The sequence below is a fragment of the Bos javanicus genome, chromosome X, assembly GCF_032452875.1.
Source record: "Bos javanicus breed banteng chromosome X, ARS-OSU_banteng_1.0, whole genome shotgun sequence".
Taxonomy (NCBI): domain Eukaryota; kingdom Metazoa; phylum Chordata; class Mammalia; order Artiodactyla; family Bovidae; genus Bos; species Bos javanicus.
Genome location: NC_083897.1, coordinates 139,060,504 through 139,073,717, shown reverse-complemented (window position 1 = coordinate 139,073,717; position 13,214 = coordinate 139,060,504). Strand labels below are relative to the sequence as shown.

General features: G+C 44.2%; 1 protein-coding gene across 1 annotated transcript in view; it reads right to left on the bottom strand.

Annotated features, from left to right (window-relative positions):
- ANOS1 (anosmin 1) overlaps positions 1-13,214 on the bottom strand; it is a 207,960-nt gene that overhangs the window by 59,896 nt on the left and 134,850 nt on the right. Inside the window, exon 4 of the mRNA XM_061408192.1 lies at positions 7,148-7,370. Coding sequence (XP_061264176.1) covers positions 7,148-7,370 — 223 coding nt within the window. The remainder of the gene's footprint in view (positions 1-7,147; positions 7,371-13,214) is intronic.

The window sequence follows — 13,214 nt, the reverse complement described above, 5'->3', positions numbered from 1 at the left end:
ACCCGGGTCTTCTTCATTGCAGGTGGATTCTTTACCAACTGAGCTATCAGGGGAGCCATGGGCATCAAGAGAGGGCAGTAAATTAAGAAAGAACACCTCTAGACAGAGGACAGTTTGACAAAGCTGTTAAGTAAACGAGAACTAAACTAGGGGGGAATCAAAGGAGAACCCCAACAAACGAGAGCTTGTGAGTCACCCGCAGAAGGTCAGCTTGTGAACATCCCACAGCCTCACAAAGGCGCATGTTTCAGAGACAGGGCCTGGTTCACCCAGCGTAACACTGTCAAGTTTTCGAGACTTGTAACAGCCTTACTTGAAGGGTGAAGGAAAACCTCACTGCTGTTTTTTCCTTCGTGTCAAACCCCAATACCAGCCTGCAGAGGTAACGTGAGGCGTCAGCCAAGGACAGTTCTCACAGCACTACCCCAAGTTACATGCCCCAGGGTAACGGGTCACTCCGTGGACCATCTTTTCAAAACATACCGTGTTTCTAAAAAGTCAAGTTTCCGGCATACGAAGCCTCTGAAGTTATGAGGTCAGCCCGCATCTCCTACACATATGGACTGCACAGAAAGGATATATGTGTTTCCATGAATTTTTATAATTTTTCCTTAGCCCCATAAGAGAGAAAGAGGAAAAATTTAGGGCAGTGGTTGGCCCGTATCAGTTAATGGCAAAAGTTTCTAAAGTGAGTGGTCCACTTAAACAGCAGTGTGTGTGCGTGACCACCTCGATGAGTTCACTGCTGGGCCAGGCAGAGGCTGTGTGCTTCGGTTCTGAACGTCAGTGAAATCCTAGTAACTCCTAGTTCAGTTCAGTTCAGTCGCTCAGTCGTGTCCGACTCTTTGCGACCCCATGAACTGCAGCACACCAGGCCTCCGTGTCCATCACCAACTCCTGGAGTTCTAACCGATGGTCAATATTCACCAAGCGAACAGGGATCCATACTTGTAGACTGAGCTGACCCTTTAGAACTCAAACTGGGGAAGACATTAAGAAAATGCTTTGTGGGCTTTGCCTGGAGGCTCAGTGGTGAAGAATGTGCCTGGCAGTCTAGGAGGCATGGATTCGATCCCTGGTCCTGGAAGATTCCCACATGCCAGGGAGCAACTGAGCCCATGCACCACAGCAAGAGAAACCACTGGAATTAAGAGAGTAGCCCCCACTGCAGCAACTAGAGAAAGCCTGGCAAAGACACAAAGACCCAGTGCAGTAAAAAAATAAATTTATAAACAAAGAAAAATGCTTTTTGGGATTCCCTATGAGATTGACACTTCAGTAAGTTAACAATGAACAAACGGAAATTGAAGACCTTACAGGTCTGTCCAGGAGTGTCTGGTTCTTCACGTGTGTGTGTGTGTGTGTGTGTGTGCTAGTTGCTCAGTTGTGTCCGACTCTTTGTGACCCTGTGGACTGTAGCCCGCCGGGCTCCTCTGTCCATGGGATTCTCCAGGCAAGGATACTGGAGTTGGTTGCCATGCCCTTCTCCAGGGGATCTTCCCAACTCAGGGACTGCACCTGGGTCTCCTGCATTGCAGGTAGATTCTTTACTGTCTATGCCATCAGGGAAGCCCTTCACAAGGTATATGCTTCATGTCTCATTTACATACTGAAAGTAGAAAGTGTTAGTCGTTCAGTCACATCCAACTCTGTGACCCCATGGACTCTACCCCTCGAGGCTCCTCTGTCCATGGGATTGTCCTGGCAAGAATACTGGAGTGGGCAGCCATTCCTACAACTCCAGAAATTAGCTAAAAATTACCTTCAGAGAAAAAAAGCTCCATGTTCTTTATTAGCCTAAAACGACTGGTTAATTAGTGATGGTATTAGATTTAACCTAAGTGATCCCGATATATCTTTTAACCAACCTATAATATAATAATACAGGGGCGCCCAAAGACAGCTTGAAGTTGAGGGCCCTCTTATAGTAGCTGGACAGTCACAATAGAGATGACAGGACAGCTGGGCAGGTGGGATTAGGTCCTGGAGGTGTGTATGATGTCAACCACCAGATCGCCCCAGAGAGGCCCGCAACCTTAGCCTCTGCGTTGCAGGACTAACAGTGGGACTGGCCCAGCTCAACCCATGATGGAGCGTGTTCTTCTTGAGGAAAAAGTCTGTACTTCAGAACCAGTGTTCTGTATCCCACATATTTGTGCTAATATACAATACTTGAGCTTTCCTGATAGCTCAGTTGGTAAAGAACCCGCCTGCAATGCAGGAGACCCCGGTTCAATTCCTGGGTCGGGAAGATCCACTGGAGAACGGATAGGCTACCCACTCTAGTATTCTTGGGCTTCCCTGGTGGCTCAGATGGCAAAGAACCCGCCTGCAATGCGGGAGACCCGGCTTCCATCCCTGGGTTGGGAAGATCCACTGGAGAAGGGAACGGCTACCCACTGCAGTATTCTGGCCTGGAGAATTCCATTGACTGTATAGCCCATGGGGGTCGCAAAGAGTCAGACACGACTGAGCGACTTTCACTTTCATACAATACTTGTCTTTTTCTGACCTACTTCACTCTGTATAACAAGAGTTATACATCACTACACATCACTACATCACTACAAATGAAACCATTTTGTTCCTCTTTATGTCTGAGCAATATTTCATTGTATATAGGCGTCATGGGCTTCCCAGGCGGCTCAGTGGTAAAGAATCTGCCCATCAATGCAGGAGACATGGATTTGATCACTGGGTTGGGAACATCCCCTGGAGAAGGGAATGGCAACCCACTCTGGTATTCTTGCCTGGAGAATCCCATGGATGGAGGAGCCTGGCGGGCAGCAGTCTATGGGGTCACAAAAGAGCTGGACACGATTTAGTGACTAAAACAACAGCAACATCCATGGGCCATGTCTTTATCCCTTCATCTATTGACAGACATTCAGGTCGCTTCCGTGTCCCGGTTATTGTAAACAGGGCTGCAGTGAATACTGGGGTGCGTGTGTCATTTCGAATTATGGTTTTCTCAAGGTATATGCCCAGTAGTGGGCCAGCTGGATCATATCAATGCATGTATGCAGACTCTAGAAAAAATGGTACAGAGAAACCTGTTTGCAGGGCAGGAAGAGAGACTCAGCCATAGAGAAAGAACTTGTGGACATCACGTGGGAAGGGGAGCGTGGGGCGACCAGAGAGAGTACCACTGACATATACACACGATATATACACTGACATATATACACGACCGTGTGTAACACAGATAGTTAGTGGGAAGCTGGTGTACAGCGCAGGGAACTCAGCTTGGTGCTCTGTGACGACCTGGAGGGGTGGGAAGTTTAACAAGGAGGAGATATGTGTACAGACATATGCTTCAGAGAGAAGGGAAAATCTCTCTATGTGTACTTAGATTTTTTCCCCCCCCAAATAATCCTCTATTATCCTTATGCTGATTATGCCAAAATCACTTGCAAGTCAACAGAGCCTGTTTATGGTCTTGATGGTTGGCTCTCTGTGAATGCCCTTTTTCCACAAACATCCACGTCCAGAGTTACTTGTAGCAGACAGGGGACTTCAGCCCTGGAAAAAAACGCATCGTGTGAAGGTTCAAGTGCAAGCGTCCTGGGACTTCCCTGGTGGTTCCATTGGTGGAGAGTCCGCTTTGCAGTCAGCGCAGGGGGTTGCAGCTTCAGTTCCTGGTCGGGGAACTAAGATTCCGCATCCAGTGGATGAACTAAGAAGCCCGTATGTTCTACAAGTACTGAGCCCGGGTGCCTCAACAAGAGAGACCCGGGTCCCACAAACTATACAGAGCCCCCGCAAGCTCGGGAAACCACACACCACAGCAAGGGAGAACACACATACTGCAATAAGGAGCCTGTGCACTGCAACTAAAGATCCTGCATGCTGTTAACTAAGACAGGACACACCCATAAATAAAAAAATATAAAAAAAATAATAAATCGCGGGTATCCTTTAATTGTTAATCATTTATGCTGGCCCTCTCTGGAATATTCCCCTTATTCTCGGTGAACCAGGCATACTTGAAATTCACAGCGACTCTTCACTGCTTTCACACAAAAAGCATAATTTATAGAGCCTCTTTTAACCACCTTACTTTTAAAACAAAAAAGGTTTTGCAAATGGGTTTTCAACAATCCTCCTAATAGCATCCTATTTTTATGGTAAATGCAAATAGTTAAATAGCAAATGATCTCTGATAACAGAAAAGGTTTCCTAAGACTAGACTGTTAAAAACTTAAGTGGTGAGAGATTTTGGCAGAACTCATTCTTTGTGGTTTATAATAAAAAGCGTGGAAATAATAAAACTCAGATCCATTAAAGAAATGTCAGTCTGTTAAGAAAGAGAAAACAGCAATTATTCTGAATTTGAGATAGTAACTATGCCAGGTTTCCAAGGATCTTAGGGTGAGAAAAATGGAAAATGAGATGGATTATACAGACTTCAGATAAGAATGTTTCCAACAGGAAGCTGGAGGAATGCGGTGCAGCTATGTGGCTTCTGGGACACCTGAGTTGTTATAAGTCTAACAGTGGACTTCTGAAAATGTAAGTAAGGACTCAGGAAAATGCTCAGCAAGCACTGAATTCAAAACCAGCAATGCAACAGTATCAACTTGATGTGTGACAGTCAAAGTGACAAAGCAAGAGAGATTTCTCTTTCTGCTTGTAAGGCATAATGCCAAGTAATTCTGTTTTTCTCTTCAAATCACACTCCAAAAAGTAACCAAATGCTACATCTCTCAGAGTATACTTTGGTGGCGTCCAAGACTTGTGCATAACACAATACCATCAGTTTGGCATGAAAGAAGTTGGTCACGTTTGCACAGAGTCAAGTAACACTTAGCATACAGGAGTCAAGTGCCCTAGAAACTGCCTGTGAAGGCAAAGTGTTACATCAGCTAAATTGTTTGACAAGCCTCATCCCGGTCTTTTGGAAGAGGGCAATCTTAGCATCTAGGATCTCAAGTGAAAGTGAATGTCGCTCAGTCATGTCTGACTCTTTGTGACCCCATGGACTATGCAGTCCTTGGAATTTTCCAGGCCAGAATACCAGAGTGGGTTGCCTTTCCCTTTTCCCAATCTTCCTGACCCTGGGATCGAGCCCAGGTCTCTAGCATTGCAGGTGGATTCTTTACCAGCTGAGCCACCAGGAATGCCCAGGATCTCAAGATATTATTAAAAATACTAAAAGTCCCTGCAAACACCCTTCTTTTTTTTTTTTCTAACTTTAAATTTTTTATTTTGTATTGGGGTATATAGGCCAATTAACACTGTTGTCATGGTTTCAGGCGGACAGCAAAGGGACTCGGCCATCTGTACACATGCATCTTTTCTATCCCAAACTCCCCTCCCATCCAGGCTGCCACATGACATTGAGCAGAGTTCCCTGTGCTGTCCAGCAGGTCCTTGCTGGTTCTCCATGTTAAACACAGCAGTGCATCCATGTCCATCCCAGACTCCCTAACTATCCCTTCCCCCATCCTTCACCCTGGTGACCATAAGGTTATTACAGAGCACTGAGCAGAGTTCCCTGTGCTGAACAGCAGGTCCATGTGGGTTCTCCATGTTAAACACAGCCGTGTGTCCATCCCAAACTCCCTGACTATCCCTTCCCCCATCCTTCCTCCCTCGCAACCATAAGTTCCTCCTCTAAGTCTGTGAGTCTGTTTCTGTTCAGTAAGTTCATCTGTCTCATTTTTACATTCCATATGTAAGGAATGTCATAGGACATTCTCCTTCTATGTCTGACTTACTTCCGTCAGTATGGCACTGTCTAGCAAACACACCTCTGTTCTTGCATAATGCAAACAGAAAAACCACAATACTCACGCGTGCATTATGGCTTTTTCAAGGGTGCCACCCCTAGCCTATTTTCCAAAGATCTAAACACATTTACTCCTAGGAAGCCAGTAGAGCCTCGGTGGTTTACTCACTTTCGAGAAAAACACACCATCAAGTCCCTGAATTGATGATGGCCTTCCTACGTGGTCAATTTTGGCAGGATTCATATAACACAGCCATTATTTTTTAAAGAGTTTTTTTTTTTTAATGTGGACCATTTTGAAAGTAATCATTAAATTTGTTACACCATTGTGTCTGCTTTCTGTTTTGGCTTTTTTCACCACGAGTGGAATGTTAGCTCCTAGACCAGGGATCAAACCGCATGCCCTCCATTGGAAGATGAAGTCTTGACTACTGGACTGCCAGGGAAGTCCTGATAATAACTTTAACTGGAGTATAATGATTTTTATTATATATATATTATATTTACACATTTTATTATATATATTTATATATAAAATTTTTATTACATTTATTTTATTATGTATTTCATTATTTTATTATATTTATAAATACATATTCATTATATTGTATGTTTATTATTATATTTTAATATGTATTCATTCTATTAAAATATATTTTATTATATGTACTATATATTAAAATGTTTTATTATATGTATATTTTATAATATGTTTATTATTATATTTAATATATAGTCATTCTATTAAAATATATTTATTATATTAAATATAATATACTTTATTATATTTATATTTTATGAGTTGTCTCTGACTCTTTGCGACCCCATGGCCTGTAGCCTACCAGGCTCCTCTGTCCATGGGATTCTCCAGGCAATAGTCCTGGAGTGGATTGCCATTTCCTTCTCCAGGGGATCTTCCCAACCCAGGGCTCAAACCCAGGTCTCCCGCAGTGTAGACAGACGCTTTACCAGGGAAGCCAAGGGTGAAGGAAGAGTATTATATTTTAATATATATTTATAAGAGTAAAATATACTTTATTATATTAAATATAACATATTGTACTATATTTGATTATATTAAAATACAATATATTTTATTCTTTTTATTCTATTCTATTCTATTATTATTATACTCAATGGTGTTATATTGAGTCACGAGGCTGTCCACAGGAAACCAATATTGTAAATCAACCGTACTTCAGAAAATACATGGATAAGTGTTCACATGGACGATTCACTGCACCACAACGTGAGTTCACAAATTTTCAGATGTTTGTGTGATGCAGGTTATTTTTTCCTGCAGCTCCGTGCTTCCTGGCCGTCGTGACGTCTTTGACTGACACCCTCTCCCACGCGCACACACAAGTCGCTGTAAGGCTGCAGGCCCCTTCACCCCCGCTCTGCCTTGCTCCTCACCTTTGTACAGAGTCTTGGGCACCTGGCAGGTATGCCCGCAGCCATTGGAACAGCACTTCTTAACCCCAGAGCACTCGTCATCCGTGTCGCAGCTTTCCACGCAGGCGGCGGCGAACCCGCTGGCCTTCTCTGGGGAGGGGCAGTCTCCCTGCTTCACCGACAGGATGTACTTGAGGAACTCACAGCTGGTCACGCACTCGTAATTCTTCTTGGGGAACAGAGACTGCGAGAGAACAGAAATCCTTAAATTAAAGACTCATGGGGTCTGATGTCCACGACATCAGAGAGTCAGGTCAAAATTCTGAAGCAACTTCAATGTCCTTCAACAGAGGGATAGATAAAGTGGATGTGGCACATATATGCAATGGAATATTACACTGCCATTGAAAAGAATGAAGTTGTGTCATCTGCACCAACGTGGATGGACCTAGAGATTGTCATACTGGGTGAAGTGAGTCAGGCAGAGATGCAGAATCATTGTATGACACCCCCTGTGTGAAGAATCTAAAAAGAAATGATACAAATGAACTTATGTACAAAACAGAAGTAGATACAGAGACTTAGCCAGGAACTTATGGTTGCTGGGTTGGGGGAAGGATGGGGAGAAGGGATAGTTAGGGAGTTTGGGATGGACATGAACACACTGTTGTACTGAACACTATTGAACACAGAGAACCCACAAGGACCTGCTGGACAGCACAGGGAACTCTGCTCAATACTCTGTAATAACCTTATGGTTTCCAGAGGGGAGGATGGGGGAAGGGATAGTTGGGGAGTTTAGGATGGACATGGACACACTGCTGTATTTAAAATGAATAAGTAACAAAGACTTATTGTACAGCACAGGGAACTCTGCTGTTATGTGTCAGCCTGGATGGGAAGGGCACTTGAAGTAGGATGGATACGTGCATATGCTTGACTGAGTCCCTTTGCTGTCCAACTTGAAGCTATCACAACACTGTTAATCGACTATACCACAATAGAAAGAAAAAGATTAATAAAAAATAAAAAGAAACTATAGTTACTCCTTTTATAAAAGTGATGATCATCTCATAAAGTATCTTTTATGTAAACTCCTATTTTCATATATAGAATATATTTTAGAATTTAAAAAGCTATCTCAAGTCCTTTCTGGAAAGAGTGGAATGTAAACAAATTTCATCATCAATACTGTCAAAATGGAAAAAGAGGAGGGGTGTGCGTATTTGTGTCTGCATGTGGGTAGGGAAGGAAAAAAGAATCTTGCTCCATCAGATTTTTCCTTGAATTGTTTACAAAATAAATGTACTTGCTTTCTTTCCCTCTCAGTCATGTCTGACTCTTTGCAACCCCATGGACTGCAGCCCACAAGGCTCCTCTGTCCATGGAATTCTCCAGGTCAGAATACTGGAGTGGGTTGCCATTCCCTTCTCCACGGGATCTTCCCGACCCAGGGATCGAACCCAGGTCTGCTGCACTGCAGGCAGATTCTTTACTGTGTGAGCCACCAGGTAAGCCTCAAAGAAATGATATGTTGATTTTCTAAAGAAGTATGAGCCATGAACTGTAACTTTATATTAGACGCAACAGATACACATCAATGACACACACACATCCACAGATCATGGTTAATACATTCTGAGTCCTGACCCTGTAAATTTAAAGTACAAATTTAATGTACATGCCATCAGTTCTCTGACAAATACCAGGGGGAAATTTCACACTCTTTAATACAAAAAGTGGAACACTGGAGGTACTAGGTGGAAAAAGTTCAGTCCCAAGGTTTGAATTCAAATTGTAGACGTCAATACAATTGATTGTTAATAATTACATTTAGAGTCGGACAAGACTGTTAGCGACTGAACAGCAACAACAGTCATGTATAAAATTTGAAAATAATATGATCTGATTGGATTAAAATCTCATCTCAACTCAAGAAGTATCCAGGTAAGACAGAAAAAAGGCTACATTTTCAATACTGAAGTAGCATAAATCTGTAGATAATTAAAAAAAAAAAAACCTTGTAAAACATTTAAAGCATTATCAGTTCTTAAGGCTTTTCTCTCTTACTCAGTTTCACAGCTCACTGTTCTCTTACTTTCGAGATCTGTTTTACTTCACTGGCTTTTGGAAAAGTTCTAAATTCCAGTCCAAATCTAAGGAATTGAGGAAGCATGCTAAAGGATCGGGAACAATTGTGGAGTGTTGGTCAACTTTCCTCTTTCAGCAAAGTGTATACATTACATGGGTTAAAAGAAAGCCCTAAAGTTACCCAAATCGCAGGCCCCTGCAGCACAGGCTGAGCTTTGCAAGCAGAAATGATTTTATTCAAGCTGGCAAGTGTTTACTGCTGGCTAAGTTAGCAATCACAGGGACTTAAGTGTGTATTATGGTGTAATCAAATCAGCTGAGTGCAAACTTGTTCACATATGAAAACGAGGTGTAACTTGGAATCAGAAAACAAAGAAAGAGCTCTCTGTCCACGTGACTCTAATCACCCATGTGCCGACCACCATGCCCTTGAACAGAGACAGAAAAACAGAGGTGTTGTCTCCTCCTGTTGCTAGTTTACTCGCCGAGCTAACAGGTCAAAGTCAAAAACAAACACAGGGGCAGAGACAGACCTGGAACGTTGGTTCCCACTGAGAACGAAAGCAGAATGACCATGAAGTGAAAATGTTAGGCACTCAATCCCTACCGACTCTTCGCGACTCCATGGACTGCAGCCCACCAGGCTCCTCTGTCCATGGGGATTCTCCAGGCAAGAACACTAGAGTGGGTTGTCATTTCCTTCCCCATGGACTGTAGCCCACCAGGCTCCTCTGTCCATGGGGATTCTCCAAGCATCCTGGAGAATCCTGGAGTGGGTTGCTACGCCCTCCTCCAGGGGATCTTCCTGACCCAGGGATCGAACCTGCATCTCTTACATCTTCTGCATCAGCAGGCAGGTTCTTTACGATCTGAGCCACTACGGAAGCCCTAATACAAGGGGATGACAGGACTATTTGCTAATTAGTGAGTTAAGTCTCTACAGTTACTATGTGAACTATTGTTCCATCAATTGTTTCAGAGTGTAGTCACTGTGAGAAACCCTTAACAACATTCTTTTTAAAAAAAATATATATATATATATGAAAACAACGTTTTGAGTGTGTCATCTAAATTCAAGTTTATGGTCTTCTCAGTCTTTTTATTTCATTCTCTTTGATTCATCTGAGTGTATTAGTCGCTCAGGCATGTCTGACTCTTTAAAACCCCGTGGACTGTAGGCTCCTCTGTCCATGGGATTATCCAGGCAGGAATACAGGAGTGGGTTGTCATTCCCTTCTCCAAATGACCATGATTTGTACAATAATTTGGATCTTCCAGTGGATGTGAGCGTTGTTCCATACAATTAAATACATCTCCTTTTCGTGAGGGTTTCACAAACGTGATTTTGCAGGAGGATGATTGTTTTGAGGTGCATGGAAAGAAGTTGGGAAAGTTCCTGTCTGTGCTGGAGTTTTCTAGACTGGTCCCTGAGCTTGTCATGTTGCAGATGAGATGACGAGAATTACAAGAGACTGTGCATACAGACAAACGGGCAATGCTGTGCAGAGTGGGTCACACCAGATGCTCAACAGGACTGGACCCACGGACGTCTCTTTTGTTTCCCCACTGCTACAGATTTCCTGTGTAACATTTCCAGATTCTTCTGTTATTCTGACCAAAATGCTACAGAGGCCACAGCAAGAGTAGCTTCCCCAGTGATATGACCACCCACAAGTCTCCAACGTGCCCCGCCTAGGAGGCCCGGCCCTGAGACCTCTAAGGAGGGAACTGGGCCCCCTTGGAACTTCTAAGAAACCATCTGTAGTCTTTGAACTTACATGAAGACAGTCTCACACATCCGTGGATTTAGTAACCTTTCAGAGGCATTCTACTTAATGGTTCCACTGTTAACACGCACTGAAGGCAAATTTTGACGTTCTCTGTCAATCATCTTGGATAATCCTCTTGGATTCGGTTGAAAAATATTATTGGTCTGAACGCAAAGGAGAGAACATTTGGCGTCTGTGCAAGAGGTCTCTTCCCACGTCTTTCATCATCACTTAGTAAGAACTGATGAGTTCAGTGGAATAAGGACAAAAATGCTTACAGGTGACAGAAAATGATGTCAGAGTAAGACAACGTGTCAGTGCTAGTCGCTCAGTCGTGCCCAACTCTTTGTGACCCAGTAGACTGTAGCCAGGCTCCTCTGTCCATGGAATCCTCCAGGCAAGAATACTACAGTGGGTTGCCATTCCCTTCTCCAGGGGATCTTCCGCACAACGAGAGCAAACCCAGGTCTCCTGCATGGCAGCCAGATTCTTTACCAGCTGAGCCACCAGGGAAGCCCAATACATTCAAAGAAAAGCTCAGAAAAGCAGTGCACTCGGGGGAAACGCCATGGGATGCACTGGATTAAGGGGAAAATACTTCTACTTTAATCAATACTCTTTAGTTTATAAATCTCTCCTACATCCCCATCTCTTAGCTCAGAACTAAAGTTGTTTTCAGTACCCAACCTGCGCAACAAGCTAAGATCAACTTTCTTGTGGCCGATGGCGAAACGAAAATGAAACCCTAACAACGGCAGCTGATGGTTCTTGGGTGCTTTTTAAAAACACACCGTTATCTTCATTTTGGTGTACAATGCAAGATGGTGGTGGTGGCGGTGTAGTCGCTAAGTCGTGTCCGACTCTTTGCGACGCCATGGGCTGTAGCCCGCCAGGCTCCTCTGCCCTTGGAATTACTCCAGGCAAGAATACTGGAGTGGGTCGCCATTACCGCATGTTAAAATAATTAGTGTGGAAATCATGGGACGATGAACACAAACACATCAAATTCAGTAAAATAAGCCAATGGGCAAGAAATCACCTAAATAGGAGGTCTCAGTTTCTCCCTGACTCCCCTGTAGCTCAAATGGTAAAGACTGCTGTCGATGTAGGAGACCAGGGTTCGATCCCTGGTTCGGGAAGTTCCTCTGGAGAAGGAAACAGCAACACACTCCAGTATTCTTGCCTGGAGAATCCCATGGACGGAGGAGCCAGGCGGGCTATAGTCCGTGCGGTCTCAAAGAGTTGGACACGACAGAGAGACTAACACACACCTGTACACACTTTCTCCCTAGAAAACTCTGCATTTGGTATTTGGCCAAGTTCACCAAAATTGCACATGAGCCAGGTCTTAAGTACACAGCCTTTGCAGAAAGCAAGGGGCCAAGGGGTTCTCTCCTTGCTCCAGCCAACACACACACACACACACACACACACAGGCGGCTTCAGCGTGGGCCCCCTGAAATGAGTTCTCCACCGTCACCACCGCCATCTCCCCAAGTCCTCACCAATGATGAGCTGACGGACCTTCCATGGCGGGTCAACCTCTGACAACTGCTCAGAGTCTCCCAGACCCTCACCCCCACTTCTATGCCTCCCCAGACCCCACAAGCAGGATTATTTTCACTTGGCGGATGAGACCCTCAGGTAGGCTGCAATTTACCCCAAATTGCACACAAGGAAGCGTGGGGGGCAGCCAAGTTTTATCTCAGGGGTGCTCCGTATCTCAGGGTAAAATTAAAAGATGACTAAGGCAGGGGCTCTAAACGTGCTTCCCTGCTAGGATTATCTGGGGGTTTCCAACACTCCGGAAATACCAAAGACAAGCGCAGAGAGGGAAAATGCACATATACAGGCACACATAAATATGCGCATGTCTATATCCACATACACATACCCAGATGCATGTACCTCATACATGGGGCTTTCCAGGCGGCATTAATGATAAAGAATCCCCCTTCCAATGCAGGAGACCTGGGTTCCCTCCCTGGATGGGAAGACCTCCTAGAGAGGGAATGGCTACCCATTCCAGTATTCTTGCCTGGGAAATCCCATGGTCGGAGGAGCCTTGCGGGCTACAGTCCATGGGGCCGCAAAAGAGTTGGATACTATTGAACACAGGCACACACACATAAATCATACATATGTAAACCAAAACAGCAGTTATAGTCCAGGAATACTGACAAGAATGAGCAACACTGAGACACAGCTTGCAATATTGAACTTCAACA